This window comes from Budorcas taxicolor, chromosome 12, assembly GCF_023091745.1.
Source record: "Budorcas taxicolor isolate Tak-1 chromosome 12, Takin1.1, whole genome shotgun sequence".
NCBI classification, from domain to species: Eukaryota; Metazoa; Chordata; class Mammalia; order Artiodactyla; family Bovidae; genus Budorcas; species Budorcas taxicolor.
In genome coordinates this window covers 24,294,880-24,311,308 of record NC_068921.1, presented here as the reverse complement: position 1 = coordinate 24,311,308, position 16,429 = coordinate 24,294,880, and the positions used below count along the sequence as shown (strand labels likewise).

At 35.9% G+C, this 16,429-nt stretch overlaps 1 protein-coding gene across 1 annotated transcript in view; it reads right to left on the bottom strand.

Annotated features, from left to right (window-relative positions):
* The window catches only part of POSTN (periostin), a 33,678-nt gene extending 18,899 nt beyond the window's left edge, over positions 1-14,779 (bottom strand). The window contains exons 1-9 of the mRNA XM_052650127.1: positions 14,661-14,779; positions 13,279-13,377; positions 10,073-10,137; positions 7,895-8,052; positions 5,069-5,233; positions 4,070-4,216; positions 3,388-3,529; positions 2,032-2,244; positions 1,079-1,213 (exon numbers count right to left, since the gene is read on the bottom strand). Of these exons, the coding sequence (XP_052506087.1) occupies positions 1,079-1,213; positions 2,032-2,244; positions 3,388-3,529; positions 4,070-4,216; positions 5,069-5,233; positions 7,895-8,052; positions 10,073-10,137; positions 13,279-13,377; positions 14,661-14,779 (1,243 nt within the window). The remainder of the gene's footprint in view (positions 1-1,078; positions 1,214-2,031; positions 2,245-3,387; positions 3,530-4,069; positions 4,217-5,068; positions 5,234-7,894; positions 8,053-10,072; positions 10,138-13,278; positions 13,378-14,660) is intronic.
* Positions 14,780-16,429: the final 1,650 nt, after the last annotated feature.

The following is a 16,429-nucleotide window of genomic DNA, read 5'->3' as shown; positions in this document are numbered from 1 at the left end:
AGCATTACAGTTTCCCCTGTAAGAGAAAATCATGAAAATGGAAAATCCCTAATATTATAGATCTTAAGGATCCTACACTTATATATGAGTTGACTAAATACTGAAGGCTAGAAACTCTATGCACCATGAGCTATTTCATCAAATGATTACATGAGTCCAAGCAGTCCAGACAATAGGTTACATCTCAGTGAGGGGCTACATGGTTTCATGTGGTTATTGATAAAGGTTAAACTTTAAACTCTAAGGCTGGCCAAGATTTTCTCTGAGAATTTGATGTCCATTAGTCACATGATAAACAACTGATGAATCATTTGTAAATTTACTTTAATTTCTGGAGAGAGAGTTGGCGAATCATGTAGCCTCTTAAAGTTGGCTTGATGTCAACAAGTTACAGACCTTATTATTACAAAAAGGAAAAACAACATTTTTTAGAATTTGAATTTTCTTATTAATAACTTTCTATGTTACAATCTAGTATTTGGAAAAACATCAAATATAATGATGATTATTTTTTCATTGTTAAATTTTGCCTAACAATTCACATATGTCTTTGTCATTTTTTCCGGAAAAAAAAGTAAGGTTGTATTAATCTAACCACAGTCTTTTAATAGCAGTATAAGGTCAAATACTTGTAATAATAGTTCACATCATAATATAGAAGTATATCATATTTTCCTGTTTTTATTTTCTCATAATTTGATACCTTACTTTCAAATCCTGAGTTGCAAAATGCACCTATGTATAATGTTGGGTGTTAAACAAATCAAATTTATTTTTCTTAAGATCTGTTAATATATCCATTATGTGTGCTGGAAATATGATCAGGTTCACAGAGAAACTGAAGACCCTTATCACAAAATTTCATTTCCTGTAGGCCATTACCTATTATAATGAAATGTTTTGAAATAAAGGGCTTTTTAATAAAAACAGTAGTAATTCATTGTATATGTAGCCAGTGAAGAAACTAATTAACACCTCATAAAAGATCTATTATTTATTAGCAGACAGTCACGGTGCAGGAAAAAAAAAAAGGTGTGTAGGGGTGGGAAGAGCTGGAATGGCAGTGGCCGATACATACCAGAAAATGCGTTATTCACAGGTGCCAGCAAAGTGTATTCTCCATCTGGCCTCAGAGCAGATGCCAAGCCTAACTGGGCCACAAGGTCTGTGAAAGTGGTTTGCTGATTTCCAGCCAGCTCAATAACTTGTTTGGCTGTAAGATAAACCATGACCATTCAAACAATGTCATCGTTGTTATTACTATCATCATGAAATTAGTAAATCAGTTCTTGGCTGTTTCCATAAGCTATTTGCTATACTAGCAATGTGATAAGAAGTCCTGCCTTTCCCTAGTAAGAAAGTTCTAGCTCCCCTTTTGTTTTGGCGGGGTGGGGGGGTGGAGGGGGTTAATAACCAAAGAATTTCAGAAGGAAAATATCTTTCTAATTTCATGCTTTGCAGTTTTCTTCAGTTCTCTATTGCTCACCCCTTGTCTCTCTGCTCTTGTGAGGGCCATAGCTCTTTCATTTATCCAAAAGTAACCATTTGGTTATATATTTCCTTCCATTTTCAAGAAAAACTCTGGCACTGTAAGAATCTTTGACGATATTAGATATTAGAAACTCTGGAAAGCCAGAGTCTATTGCACTGGAATGACCGTGACTACACAAGCTACCTATTTAGGACTCAGCTCACTGTTAGTTGTTGTTATTATTTTTTTAAAATATTTTATTGAGGAAAACATCAAACATATACAGAAGTAGACAGAATAGAATGGTAAACTCTTATGTAGCCATGACCCAGCTACAGGAATTCCCATTTGACCAGGGGTCAGCAAGTTATCACCTAAGAGCCAAGTCCAGCCCACTACTTGTTTTTATAAATAAAGTTTTATTGGACCACATCCCTGTTAGCTTTGTTTGTGCGTCACATGGCACTCCTCATACTGCACATTATTTCCCATAGGCCTATACTTTAGACACCATGATTGATAAACAGCAGTAGGTAGAAGAATGGGAAACTGTTGCTCACCAGAATCAGGAACCAGGACCTGATCAATCAAATGGATGACACCGTTATTTGTCACAATATCTTTTTTGTTCACCATTTTTATTCCATTTACTGTTATACTGTCACCATCACATCCTATCTCAATGGTGTTTCCTTCCAGGGTCTCAAAGACTGCTCCTCCCATGATAGCCTCTGAACACTGCAGGGTGTTTAGAATGTGGTACTTCATGAGAGCTAGAGGATGAAGGAGAAAGAACATGCTTTCAGATCAAGGAAAATAGCATTTGACTCTTAACAGATGTCTTTCACTGTGGAACCAAGTATTCCTCAGAAATAGAATGCATATATAAGACCTAAGTACTGACCTAAGGGTTTAAAATTTTGTTTGTTCTCAGAATGGTTTTTTTTCATCAACTCTCCAGTAAAATTAACTCAGTTTGGTAAGAAATAAGCAGAAAAGAAGATCAACTGCATGAAATTATTTGTACAGTACAATGTGTTAGATCAAGTTCCATTTATCATAAGAAAATAATTTCTGATGGAAACTCAAGAATAATTTCTCCTTTCAGAAAGCCTTCAAAGTTATTTGTTAGTGATACCTGTTGCAAACACCTAAGTAGTATCTTGCTTTAACTACTCATGACAGAACAGCTGAACAGGCATACTTTATTTTATTGAGCTTCACTTTTGTGTACTTTGCAGATAGTGTGCTTTTTTCAAATTGGAGGTTTGTGGCAGCCCTAAAGACAACATCTAGAAAGTAACCAAAGCAAAGATGGTTTCTTGAAAGACTTCAGAAGTGATCTGTGCCTAAACTCTATTATGTCTATATTTTCACCAAAATATCTCATCATAAATTGGTTAAGCATGTTTATGGCAGGCTGCGTAAGAGAAATGTGCTAGTCACAATTTAAAATCTAGTTGAAACTATCAATAAAAAGGGAGTCTGGAAAGAAGCCAAATTCTGTGTATGAATAAGTAGTGACCAAAGATAACCATGGAATTTTCTCCCCTAACTTCAGTGTAAATTTAGAATTAAAACCATTGAATAATATATATATATAATATTAAACCTTGGATGATCTAATATTTCAACACTTTCTAATTCTTTTTAATGCCTGCTACTTATTTACTTGAAAGCAGTGCAGAAACATGTGATCTTTAGTATACCCCGAGTACTTAATTACTTGGATTATTAAATTAATTATTTAATTACTTTGTCTACTCTTTCAAAGATTTTTATCATCTGCCTCAAAATAAAAGTTTTTCTTTGCCTTTGCTTATCAAAAATAATAGCATTGGCAGGACTTAATCTCTTTTTCATTTCCTTTTCTTGGAATCCTGGGAGGCTTCTCATAGACAAAGACACTTAAGTACCTTCTGAAGCCACTTTATCTCCCATGATCCTTTCTAGAACTCCTCGTGGAAGTTTCTCAAAAGCTTCATTGGTAGGAGCAAAGAGTGTGAAGTGACCATCTCTCCCAAGTGCCTCCAATATATCAGATGTGATGGCAGCTGCCTGAAACACAAATGTGCTTTTCAGAGGCTTGTATGTTGCAAATTCAGAAAAAAAGTTACAAGACACTCAGTCTAGGCTGACACCAGAGAGTTGACCCTATAGAAAGCTGTAGAAATTATATCTTACTCTTGTTAGATCTTTAAAAAAAAATTATTTTTTTTTGCACAAACAGCCATGTTATTTCGAACTTTCTACAAACTGTATTTTAGATGGGAAATTCTGCTAATGCCTGTGTGACTGAAGCAATATCCAACAGTTAGTGTAATAACTGATAGACACATTCTAAATGTGTTCAGTATACTTCAGTCACATAGCTCATCATTCTTTATTACGTCCACATAAATATTATTCTTTCGTATGAGAAGATGAGTTCTGTGTAAAATGAAAACCTTTTCATTTCAAGAAATATACTGCTTATGTGTCTGTTAGAATTGACAGTCTTTTGTTAATTAATTGCTTTTTATTATTTTTTTAGAATCTGATGGAGAAGAGGAGAATTTCAGTGGTCCAAAACAATCTGCTGTTACTTCTTGGACATACCCTAAAAGATGAGAGCTCATCTTCTGCTTCAATGAAGTCCTGAATTGAGGTACCAATTTGTGTAAGGACACGGTCAATGACATGCACAACACCATTTGTTGCAATCTGGTTCCCATGGATGATTCGAGCACAGTTCACAGTGACAACCTGCAATTATTTGGGAAAATCAAATTTCAGAAATCACAGCTGTCTGTTGATCATTGAGACTGCAAGCCCATTTCCCATGTCTCAAGTTTATCAGTAAATGTAACATGAAAGAACTGACATTCTGAATACAAATGCTGAGGATGGAGACTTACAAATTACTGTCTTAAAAAAAAAAAACAAAAACCAAAACTAAGAGAAAATGGAACCAGTTGAGAACCCAATTGTACTTAACATGTCTAGAAACATAAGGCAAAAACATTTTTGAATTATTGTTTTTATTGCTCACTTTCTTTTATAGAGATAGTCATACACTATTTCTAATGTAGGCCAAGTTCTGAGACAGAAACAATTATTACATAAATGTAATCAGTTCTGTTTCAGTGACTTCCTGAATATTGCTTCATCACTGATCCCTTCTGTCCCTGGAAATCTGACTACTGGAAGAGCCCCATGACCTTGCTGGAAGTTTCCCACAATGACTTTATTAAAACATGCTTATCAAAACCCACAAAAATCTAAATTAGTATAGTCACAAGGGGATGAATAAAAGAATTCTCATTCTCTGATTATTCTTTGATAAATTCTTATTCTTTATTTTTCTCTTATTATTAATTATTCAAACACATCAGCTAATAAAATTTCCCTTTGTAGAACATCTAAGTCTACTGTCAACAACTGTCAATTTAATTTCTTCCTTGCCAACACTCATTGAATTGGAAATTCACATGCTTTACATGTAAGGAAAAGTTTATTCACTGACATTTTATTATTTCTGTAAACCTTATATAAAGGTCATAGAAAAAATTAGGGGCAGTGTTATTGATCAATGTACTTTTTATTACATAAACTTACCCCATTAGGATAATGGTTAATGAAGAGCCCCAAGTTGTTATACATTGAAGGGATAATCATGCCATTTTTCAAGTCCTTGGTCAACATTCTCTTATTAACCATGTGGCTATGTAAAGCATTCAGTAATTCAACATTCACATTGCTCTCCAGACCTCTCCGGATATCCTAGGAAAAATTGAAATGGCAGAAGTTTATTTTATTATAGTTAATTATTAAAATGCCTGTAATCACACTGTTTCTACTCTTTTATTATTGTCTCATTGAATTACCCAGATGGTCAAAACAAGTTGAAATAAATAACTTAAAATTATATTATTTCAACTGATTAAGAAATTTTATAAGTACAGGTATTCAGTAAAGTCTTTCCGATCTTACAGAGTATTTGGACATTTTTAGAGTCAAAACAAAAATTTTAATGAATATATTGATGAGGAGATGCTCTTGCTGTCAAGGCTTAGGGGGTATGAAATTATCAGATATTTAAAATTTTAGGGTGGAAAAAATTAAAAATGGCATTATATTTGCATACATACAGTATTGTAATTTTAATGTGTTTTATGTTTATTCTATAACATTCAAGAATTCAACCATTCTGTACCTTTCATTTATTCAATATCATATGATACTGTACTTGGTGTTATGAGAAATACAATGATAAGTAAGGTGAAATCTTGATCTTTGAGGTACTTATCCTATGTGTGTGCATGTTAAGTCACTTCAGTTGTGTCTGACTCTTTGAGACCCTATGGACTGTAGCCCACTAGGCTGCTCTGTCCATGGGATTCTCCAGGCAAGTGGGTTGCCATGCCCTCCTCCAGGGGATCTTCCTGACCAAGGGATTAAACCTGTGTCTCTTGCATCTCCTGGATTGGCAAGCAGGTTCTTTACCACTAGCTCCACCTGGGAAGCCCACGGATGCTATAGCAGCTGATAAATATAAGCATGATTAGATAAAGGACAGATGGAGGAAAAAATGCTTTCTAGGTCAAATGAAAATGGCCAGCAATTCAAAGTTTGGAGACAGGTCTTGCAGGATAGGTAGATAGGGTAGGAATGTTGTAGTGATCTTTCTAAGTCCAACTGCTGGCAAAGAAAGCAGAAGTTGTCCAGTGTGGTTTTATGTTTCTCAGATAATAGGGAGAAATTTTAGAAAAGTGCATGGGACAATGACATAGAAGACTTTAATTCCCAAGCAAAGAGGAAATTAAACTGGCAATAGAGAGCCACTAAGCCCCTTTAGCGGCATTAGAATACAACGATTAGCCCGGGCTTTAAGAAGGTTAATCTGGTGGCAATGTGTAACAGAAAGAGAGTATTACGAGGATGAAAAACGAGCTGTGGATGACTAATAGTAGTTTCTAAGAACTGAAGAGGGGAGAAGTCAGGATGACTCATAATTTTAAAGTTTGAACTCTGAGATTGGGGTTGCCAGTTATGGAAACAGCAGAAAATCAGTTTTTGATGGGGAGAAAGTGGCATCTGTTTTGGATAACAGTTTGCTTAAAGATATAGACGGTGTATCCAAGGAGAAATATTAAGACAGGTGTTAGAAATATTCTCCTGGGGATCCAGAAACACAGACTTCATGGTTCTGTGCATTAAGTGAAAGCTGAAGCCATCTGAAGTGCATATGAACTGCAGAGTAGAGTTCCTAGAAGAGGCTTTAATAAAACCCATTCTTAAGACGAGGAAGAAGAGGAGTCTGCAAAAAGGGCCAGGAAGGTGGTTAGAGATTTGATCAAAGACAACCAGAAAAGGGAAAGTTCTGTATTTGTAAGCAAGTAACCTCACAGTTAATGTATCAAGGTAAAATCCCAAAGAATCTACCTAACTTTTACTAAATACTATATGACTCATGAGTTTGAGTAAGCTCCAGGAGTTGGTGATGGACAGGGAAGCCTGGTATGCTGCAGTCCATGGGGTTGCAAAAAGGTGGACATGACTGAGTGACTGAACTGAACTGACATGACTCTAGTAGTAATTTTCAGTTCATCTTCATATCAAGTAGAAAGTAGAAATATATTTCTATACCAGTTATATAGATCTGGATATTGAGTCATAACTTAGTGTGCTATAGATCAGACTATGCATAGAAAAACCTGAAAATTAAATGCATAATTTACAACCCTTCATTTAAATATCCATACACACTTCTGTCAGTCTTTGAACAGTCATATGTATTTATATGCAATTAAAATGATAAATATATATCTAATAGAGCTTATTAAAAATAACATTTCAAGAGGGTTCTTAACTTGCCTTTCTTCAAGACACATCATCTAAAATTACCTATAATTCTCCACAACCAAAAGGGAAAGAGAAAAGGCGTAAAATGGAATAATAATAAGTGCTTGTTCAATCTACTATTGGTTTGCCTTTTTTGTTATTAGTCCATGAGCCTGCTGGGCTGTTATTCCATTCATGGAGGTACTAAAATGATTTGCTCCTTTTTTGTTTGTTTTTTGCATGTTCATTCATGTCCAACTCTTTGCGACCTCACGGACTGTAGCCCGCCAGGGTCCTCTGTCTTTGGGAATTTTCCAGGCAAGAATACTGGAATGGGTTGCCACTTCCTTCTCCAGGGGATCTGCCCAATGCAGGGATCGAACCTGCATCTCCTGCACTGGCAGGCGTATTCTTTACCACTGAGCAACTTTTTCCTTACCCTCAATTAAGGAGCATCCTTAATACCCTCATCCTTTTATGTATCATCATATATGCACAACAAGAAGATATACAATTTCTATTAATTTCTAAGTTAATAAATCAATTGAAATAATATAACAATAACAGAAAAAGTTATATTCATTAAAAATAAGGAATTACAGAATCCAGGTTGTCCCAAGCTTCGTTACTCGGTGCGAAGTAAGTGAACGATCCCTTTCCTTCAATCTCCTCCCTCAGTTTTGAGACATCAGAATAGTGCTGTGTGGTGGTAGCTCCCACAATGCCCAGGGTTCCATAAACATGGTCAATAGGCATCACTGAAATAATCAAGAGATGAATAAGTACTTAGGAGAAAATGTCAAAAATGTTATTTTATAATGATTTAACCTTTACAAGAAGTCCCTCAAGATATTTAACTGATGATTTTAGCAACACAAGTCTGTGAATCATCAGTTTTCTATGAAAGTTGCCTTTTGAACATCAAATGATAAAGTACTATTGTTGTTGCTGTTGTTTGATCACTCAGTCCTGTCCGACTCTTTGTGGCTCAATGAATTGCAGCATGCCAGGCTTCCTTGTCCTTCACTATCTTCCAGAGTTTTCTCAAACTCATGTCCATTGATTTAGTGATGCTATCTAACCATCTCATCCTTTGCCATCCCCATTTTGTTTTGCCTTCAGTCTTTCCCAGTGTTAGGGTCTTCCAGGCTCCTCTGTCCATGGAATTTTGTAGGCAAGAGTATTGGCATGGGTTGCCATTTCATACTCCAGGGGATCTTCCCAATCCAGGGATTGAACCTGCATCTCTTGTGTCTCCTTCATTGGCAAGCAGATTCTTTACCACTGGTGCCATCTGGGAAGCCCCAAAATACTTATCCTTTATGTTGAAGGTCAAATAATTTTAAATTATTATCCTAGTTTAATGTTTTATCTATTTGGTTGTCAAATCTGCTATGTCTATAAGGGTTCAATCACAATTATCACTAAGTATCTTTGATCGTTTCATTGAAAAAAATTTCCTCACTTCTCTCTGAGAGTGGCCAAGGTAATAATTTTTTTCATGTTGGCTTAAAGCTCCTAAGTAGTATAATATTTGTAGGTGTAAGAACCATAATTATATAGATTTGGGTTCCTGAAAGAAATATGTAGACCTACTTCTTTTCATCATAATTTCAGGAAGAAAATAGATTAAAATATCTAACACTTCCAGAATATATCTCCTGAACTTCAGAATGAAAATTAATATGTGAATGTTAGCCTTTAGGTTGGGTACCGCCAACTTACTCTTCATGACCTTATTTGAAGTTTAGTATGACTTGGATCATATCACAGGAGAGATGATTCTCATCTTTGTGACAATAGAAAGAACAGGTATGCAATTAGTAAATTAAATTACAAAATCAGGATTTAAAGACACCCCAACAGAATGGGGAAAATGAGTCCAAATTTACAGGTTAAATGCCACAAACAAATTCCTGTGGAAGACTTGATTTGATAGTATTCATATAAAATAGACCACTAATCTGTATTAATTAATTAAAAATTCAACATGAGCTGATGGCATAACACGGTTACCAATGACATCAACAAAAGTTCAGGAGCTCCCTACACTGACATATTTGTCTTAATATTCTCTCCACTGCCTGGTCACACATGGGTTGTAGACACCAGTTTTGGATTCCAATTAAAAAAAAAAAAATTAACTGGATTAGAGGTTTTCCATGGGTTGCTGTCCATGACAGTAAGGGCTCCAAAGTCTAGATCCCACTCAAACTGTGGGTGATGAGCCCACAGAAAGGAAGATTCTACTGGGGAAGAGAGAGTAGCTGGAGGAAGGGTATGATGACTTGTGTTAAATATTTGAATGGCTGTCATCTCAAAGAGGAAATAGATTAACTATTTTTTCTCAAGTTGGCGAGTTACAGGAAACCAACTTTCAGTATGAAGAATCTTATAAAATCAGAGCTGTTGAGCAGTTAAATCAGAAAGATTTGCCAAGGTTGCCAAGTAGTCAACCCATGTTTCTAGACAAGTTCAAAGAAAGGCATTTTGTAGTGAGGATCTTTGTCTTGAAGGAATGTTGAACTAATTTAAATTTGGAATAAGCATCTGTTGTCCAGCATCCAGTGTACAAGATGTATGTTTTCATGCTTTATTGCCATGATAAACTAGTGATTAAGATATGGAGAATATATCTTGGATTTATCATGGTGCTAAACACACACACACACACACACACACACACACACACACATATTGGCTTCTCTAAAAGCTAATTCAACTCTTTTTCCTCACACAAGACAAATTTTTCATTTAATTCTATAATTGATACATTACCTGCTGGGCAGCCTTTCATTCCTTCCATCCTCATATAACCAGGGCAGCATTCATATAACACAGTCCTATACATTGGAAGAAAATTAATATTAAAATGGAGGCACTGCATAGGATACATTTTGACTAAGTTAGCAAAACATATCATTTATTGCCATGACTTATTGATAATTTAGATATCAAGTTTGTTGTTCTTCTGTTTGTTTATGACATTGTTGTTTAGTTGCTAAGTTGTGTCTGACTCTTTGCAATCCCATGAAGCAGCAGGCCCGGCTTCCCTGTCCTTCACCATCTCCCTAAGTTTGCTCAAACTCAAGTCCATTGAGTGGGTGATGCTACCCAACCATCTCATCCTCTGTTGTCCCCTTCTCTTCCTGCCTTCAACCTTTCCCAGTATCAGGTTTTTTCCTAGTGAGTTGGCTCTTCACATCAGGTAGCCAAAGTATTAGAGCTTCAGCATCAATCCTTCCAATGAATATTCAGGATTGATTTCCTTTAGGATGGACTGGTTTGATCTCCTTGCTGTCCAAGGAAATTTAACGAGTTTTATCCAGCACCACAATTCAAAAGCATCAGTTCTTCTGTGCTTAACCTTCTGGATGGTCCAACTCTCACATCTGCACATGATTACTGGAAAAACCATATCTTTGACATTTTTTGACATTAAGGTAGTTATATGAGTTTCATTTCTCATTAGCCTCATGGCACGGTGGAAAAGTTCTAGGATCGTGAAGCCAGAAGAATGAAGCTTGGTTCCCAGTTCTACTGCCTAGTAGATGTGTGACCTTGAGCAAATCATTTAATATATTTCTGTCAACTGATACATAAGTTCTTAAAGATGACTTTGGAATTTTTAGCAGCTGCAAGCAGATGGCAAATCAGGCATTCTTCCTGTCAATATTATTGATTTCTTTGGTTATTTAAAACTAGCTACTAGCATTTACATTTATTCCAGAGCACAGATGTCAATGTGTTTGTGAAAATGAAGTTAACAGAAATAAGCTAATATAATTAATCAAAGAAGACATGTTATATTTCTGATAAAAAGCCAGACTTCAAAGCAGGAATTTTTTTTTTTTAATGGAAAGCAAGAAGGATTCTTGGCATATGCCTTGTACAAGTCTTGGCATCTCTAATATATTTAGAGGATTAAAGTAAGATTATATCAGATTTCCTTAACTTCCAGGAAGGGTGTAATAAAGATTTCCCTTAAATGTTTCAGAAAGCAGGTCCTTTCTTATGTAGTTAGTGTGCATTCCAAATAAGCCTTATGGTAATCAAGAATATAAAGAACAAAGGGAGAAGAATCCAGAGCGTTGGCATTCCCAACTAGGGCCTGACCTAAATCATGGCCAGGATCCTTGTAACCACTGACTTACACTGCAATTGTGTCAATGACTAATAAGTCTAGCAGATGTCTGCAAACTAATAGGAATAATGCCCTGGTCAAGAAGTAACATTAGTTACAATTATATTAAGCCAATGTGTGGGAACAGGCAGCAGTGTCCTGTGGGGTACTAAACTTGATTACTATGGAGAGTCCAGCTAAGGCTGTATGTTTTGAATACATGATTCTTAGTAGAAATAAAGATAACCCTATGCATTTTAAATAGTATCTGTTCATACCTCCTTTTCCCACCAGTGTATATCCAATTTGCTTAACATAATTTAAACTTAAGGATGATTAATATTATGAATTAGAGTTATTTAGCAATTTCACATTTGTTCATTCATTTTACCTTCAGAGCTTCCCTAGTGGCTCAGACGGTAAAGCGTCTGCCTACAATGCAGAAGACAGGGGTTCAATCCCTGGGTCAGGAAGATCTCCTGGAGAAGGAAATGGCAACCCACTCCAGTATTCTTGCCTGGAAAATCCCATGAATGGAGGACCCTGGTAGGCTACAGTCCATGGGGTCGCAAAGAGTTGGACATGACTGAGTGACTTCACTTTCTTTCACTTTCTTTCCCTTCAGAAAATGAATTAAATTCACATTTCATAGGTAAAGCATTGAAGACTCCAAAAGGTGATGTGACTTAGTATTTGTAACCAATATTATTAAGTTAGGAATATATTTTTAACAATACCCTAATGCTTTCACCTATTTAGGGTATCTGAAGTTTAATGATGATGTGTCTCCCATATTGTGGTTCTCAGGGTATCCTTCACTGAAGGTGGGGTCCACATTAATAGGAAGCAGGCAGGAGCCATTTCCACTGTTTTCTTGACCAAGGATGACATCTCTGACCTTTTTCATCTAGTAATTTGTTCTGTCTAGAACTCAGCTCCTCCATCTTAAAATGAAGAACTTGCCAATATGTATTAATTGATTAAACCAATAAGCTATCAAGTAATAAAAAATGTTTTCCAATTTTAAGTTAATCAGTGAAACAGATAACTAAATTGGGGAGTAATCATCTTTTTTGGTTATTGAAATAGTAGATATAGTGGTGGGCTTCCATTATCACCTTTGGAGACTCTGAGAATCTGACAGTTTGGGATGGAGTGACTGGATTAAATGAAAAGATGAAACTTGAATCTTTTCCAACTTTAATCTTTGATGAAAACTCTGGGGTAAAGTGAAGTATTTTAGATAATTTCTAAATGACTGGAGGCAAACAATCTTACCTTAAAATCCTGATTTTTCAGATCAATCTGCTCCTCTGGCCCACTTTTTAATAAAATGAGAAAACTGAGATAATGAGGTTAATTGACTTCCCCAAGACAAAAAAAGCCAAACCAGGAGGAGAAATGACATAGTCAAACCCTCAGTGATTCCATTCAAACTCTCTGTGATTCTATACCAAGTCACATGGCCAGTGGCCATTTCCTTTTCCAGGGATCTTCCTGACCCAGGGATTGAACGTAGGTCTCCTGGATCACAAGCAGATTCTTTACCAACTGAGCCACCAGGAAGCCCCAAGATAAAAGAGGCCTAACCAGGAGTAGAAATGATATAGCCCAACTATTACAGTGATTCTATAGCAGGTCACAGGGCCAGTGCCATAGAGTCAAGGAAAAAGTTAGTTTTATGAGTACAGGGAGAAATGCAGGGGAAATTTCTTTATTCACAGTGATCCATTTTTTTTTTTAAGCTACCAATTTTGGAGAGTATTTTCAAAAGAACAGTGTGTGTTTCTGTCCAAAGAAAGCCATGGGCATTGCAGTGTTGTCTTTGGAACTGGCACATGAAAGAAAAGATGAGACTTACGTTTTTTTTCCACAGATGGCACCTTGATACCAGTTCCTGCAGGTACTGAAGTATTTCTTTTTGGTGCCCAAAATCTGTTGAAGGGCACAGACATTTGGACTGGAAGACAGAAGTAAGGAAAGAACGTTAATGTCATAACATTAACAAATAGTTTTTCATATCTGTAGGTCAGGCGGTTAAAAACAAAGAAAGAAAAAGAGAAAGTTAATATGTGGCTTAGATTTTCAAAGATGTGACTCCAGTCATGGGCAGATCTCATTCTTGATCCAATCCTACTGAGTCATTAGAAAAACTAACTGTGAGAGACAGAGAGGAAATTGTACACTTCTGGGAATACAATGCCAGTATTTCAAAAGTTAATCTAATAGATTTTAACAATATGTTTCTTATTACTTTTAACAGTAGGTAATGCCCTGACCCTTTTAAACCAAACGTGTACTCACATAGGGCATGGGAGTGGCTCCAGGGCCCTGGAACAATGACAGATCAGACAGCAAAATAGACAAGTTTTACTAAGTCCCAAGATACTGTACTCTGTAATTTTCTAGGTAAGCAATCACAGAAGTAAATGAATGCTAAGATTAACTTAAATAATATGGCTGCCCAAAGAAAAATTTATTTCTTTGCCTGGAAGTAATTAGATTAAAACATTCTCTGCCAGAATTTTAAGTGTTTTTCTCCGTTAAAGAGATGCGAGTCTTATTTGCTCTGTAAGGCAAAGGAACTTGGAAGCATGATGAAAAATTCCTCTGAGACATAGGCAGCAGTGCCAAGATCCATTTCAAAAATTAATACTAAATGCTTGGTTAAGTTACTAAATTGTCTGATAACTTTAAGAAACTCAGTTGTAGTTTTTTCTATGAAATCAAGTTATTGCAAATATTACAGAATGCAAAATTTTAAAGCATTCTTAAACACTTCAAAAAACTTCAGAAAACTTGTTACATTATCTATTGTGTAATTTTCATACATAAATGAAATTTTCCCTAACATAATGTGAGATATTTCAAAGTTATTTATGTAATGAGAACCTCTAGCTACAGATTCTTTAATTTTGAAAACCTCATTCTGGAAATTTAGAAGGAAATAAAACACAAATAAACTGAATCATAAAGAAATGCCCCATTAAATGTTGTTAACTAGACTAAAATCTTGCAATGTTTCATAAAAAGCAATTATACACAAATTATTTGGACAGTAATTCTTGAAGTTTAAGACATGTACATAAACCACAGATTACACATTTGTTCCTTTTTCTTATTACAAATAAGTAGGAATAAAACCCTGAGGTATAAATAAGAAACTTTATGTAGAACTATACATACAACAAGCTAAGAGGCTGGGGGTAGGGAAAGGTTTATAAAATCAAACCACTGACTTACCCCTGATCCCGGCCCCTGATACGGCTGTGAGCCAAGATCTTGTCATAGTGACCATTGGCATTTACAGGGTTAACAACCAGCAGCAGGAACAGAGAAAATACTGGTAAGAAAGGAATCATCTTTAGTCTCTCCGCTGCAGTTAGTTCACGAAGAGAACTGGCAGTGGGCTTTGGAGAGCTCAGAGCTTATATACATGTCAGAGTTCTGGGAGGGAGCTCTGTATCAACCTGGGAATCTGAACTCTCTCCAAAAGGCATCAGCAACTTCAAGTTGCCAGCTAAAATCCGCTTTTGTCAGTTGTGTTAACTGAGCAAACTGAGCCTCCTTTTTCTTCTCACTCTCCAAAAGATATTTATTTTTGTATGATTTATTTTTCTCTTTATTTTACTTTCTGACTCATTTCAGGTTCATATTTCTGTCTTATTCGTTTGTAATTTAGAGGGCTTTTATGGGAAATGATTTCATTTAGATGTTAAAGATCATTCTGTAATCCATACATTTCAGAGTCCCTGTCCCCATGCTCAATGAGAGCATGATTGGATCTTATCGCATCTTGTCATATTCAGTTCACAGCCGAACTGAAACGTTATTATTTTTCACCAGTAAGCAAAGGTAGATGTAAGTCTGATAATCACAAGGCAGTAACGACTGCTGATTAAAAACAAATGTTGTCTAGATACAAACTTTCACAGAGTATGAGATTAGAATTTTAACTTGATGGTGAAACATGTAGGAGGGATCATATTTTCACTAAACTGGGGGGATACGTCCCATTTCACTTCTTTTAGATGTCAAGGCATAGATGGAGTTAACACACATCCAGTTCTGGCAAGTTGCCCTAACTTTTGAAATGAAGCAGCAAAGGAAAACCATGTGTGCTTTGTTGTTTTTTCCTTACATACAGGGCATGATGTTGACCATTTCTGGAGAGCACATCTATTGGTAACCACAGGGCAAAAGCATGCCCTTTTGGAAACCACTATTACCAATCTAACTGAAAGGGAATAATGCAATATGTGTTAAGAAACAAGGGCATTGCCGGGATTCTGCTTCTTCTCTTTTACAAAGAGTAACTAAAGTCTCAATGTTACGCAGTGCATTTCCTAGCCAAGAGAATATCCACTCTCACCACCCCATATATGATACAGGAAATGTTCAGAATGCTTTGGATGAAAGAAATCTGAACATCAGAAGTCAAAAATTACCTGCAATAACTGCAGTCTCCCTGGATAAACAAGTCACACATTATCCTAAAGTAAAAGTGTAATTCAAATACATTCTTGTTACAAAGTATTCCCACTATAATGGTCCATCAGAGTTGATTCCCCACTAGCAATGTAGAGAAATCTGAAAATGAAACTGTGTTGCCCAATTGGATAGACTTTTAAGGGGGACTGGAATGGGCCAGAGAGGATTCCAAGGACCAGGAGAGTTATATTAAGCTTGCTATAGGATTTTGTCTTGGGGCACTGAAATAATTCTGCAATGTGCTGCTAGTTTATTAAGAAAGCATACAATAAAATAATAAATTCTAAAATATGTTTAGAGGCTTCTTTTCAACTTGAAAACCTTGATATTAAGGTATAGAAAACGCAAGAGCAATTCAGAAGGAGAACTGGAGAGAAGATGGTAAGAAGTAAATTATATGCTTTCCCTGGTCCCTCGTGGGAAGGAGAATTAATCTATCACTTATGTTCCTCTGAATGAAATTATTTTAATTTTAATGTCACTGATTTGCTTTATACAGTAGGTTTAAATAGTAGGCGATC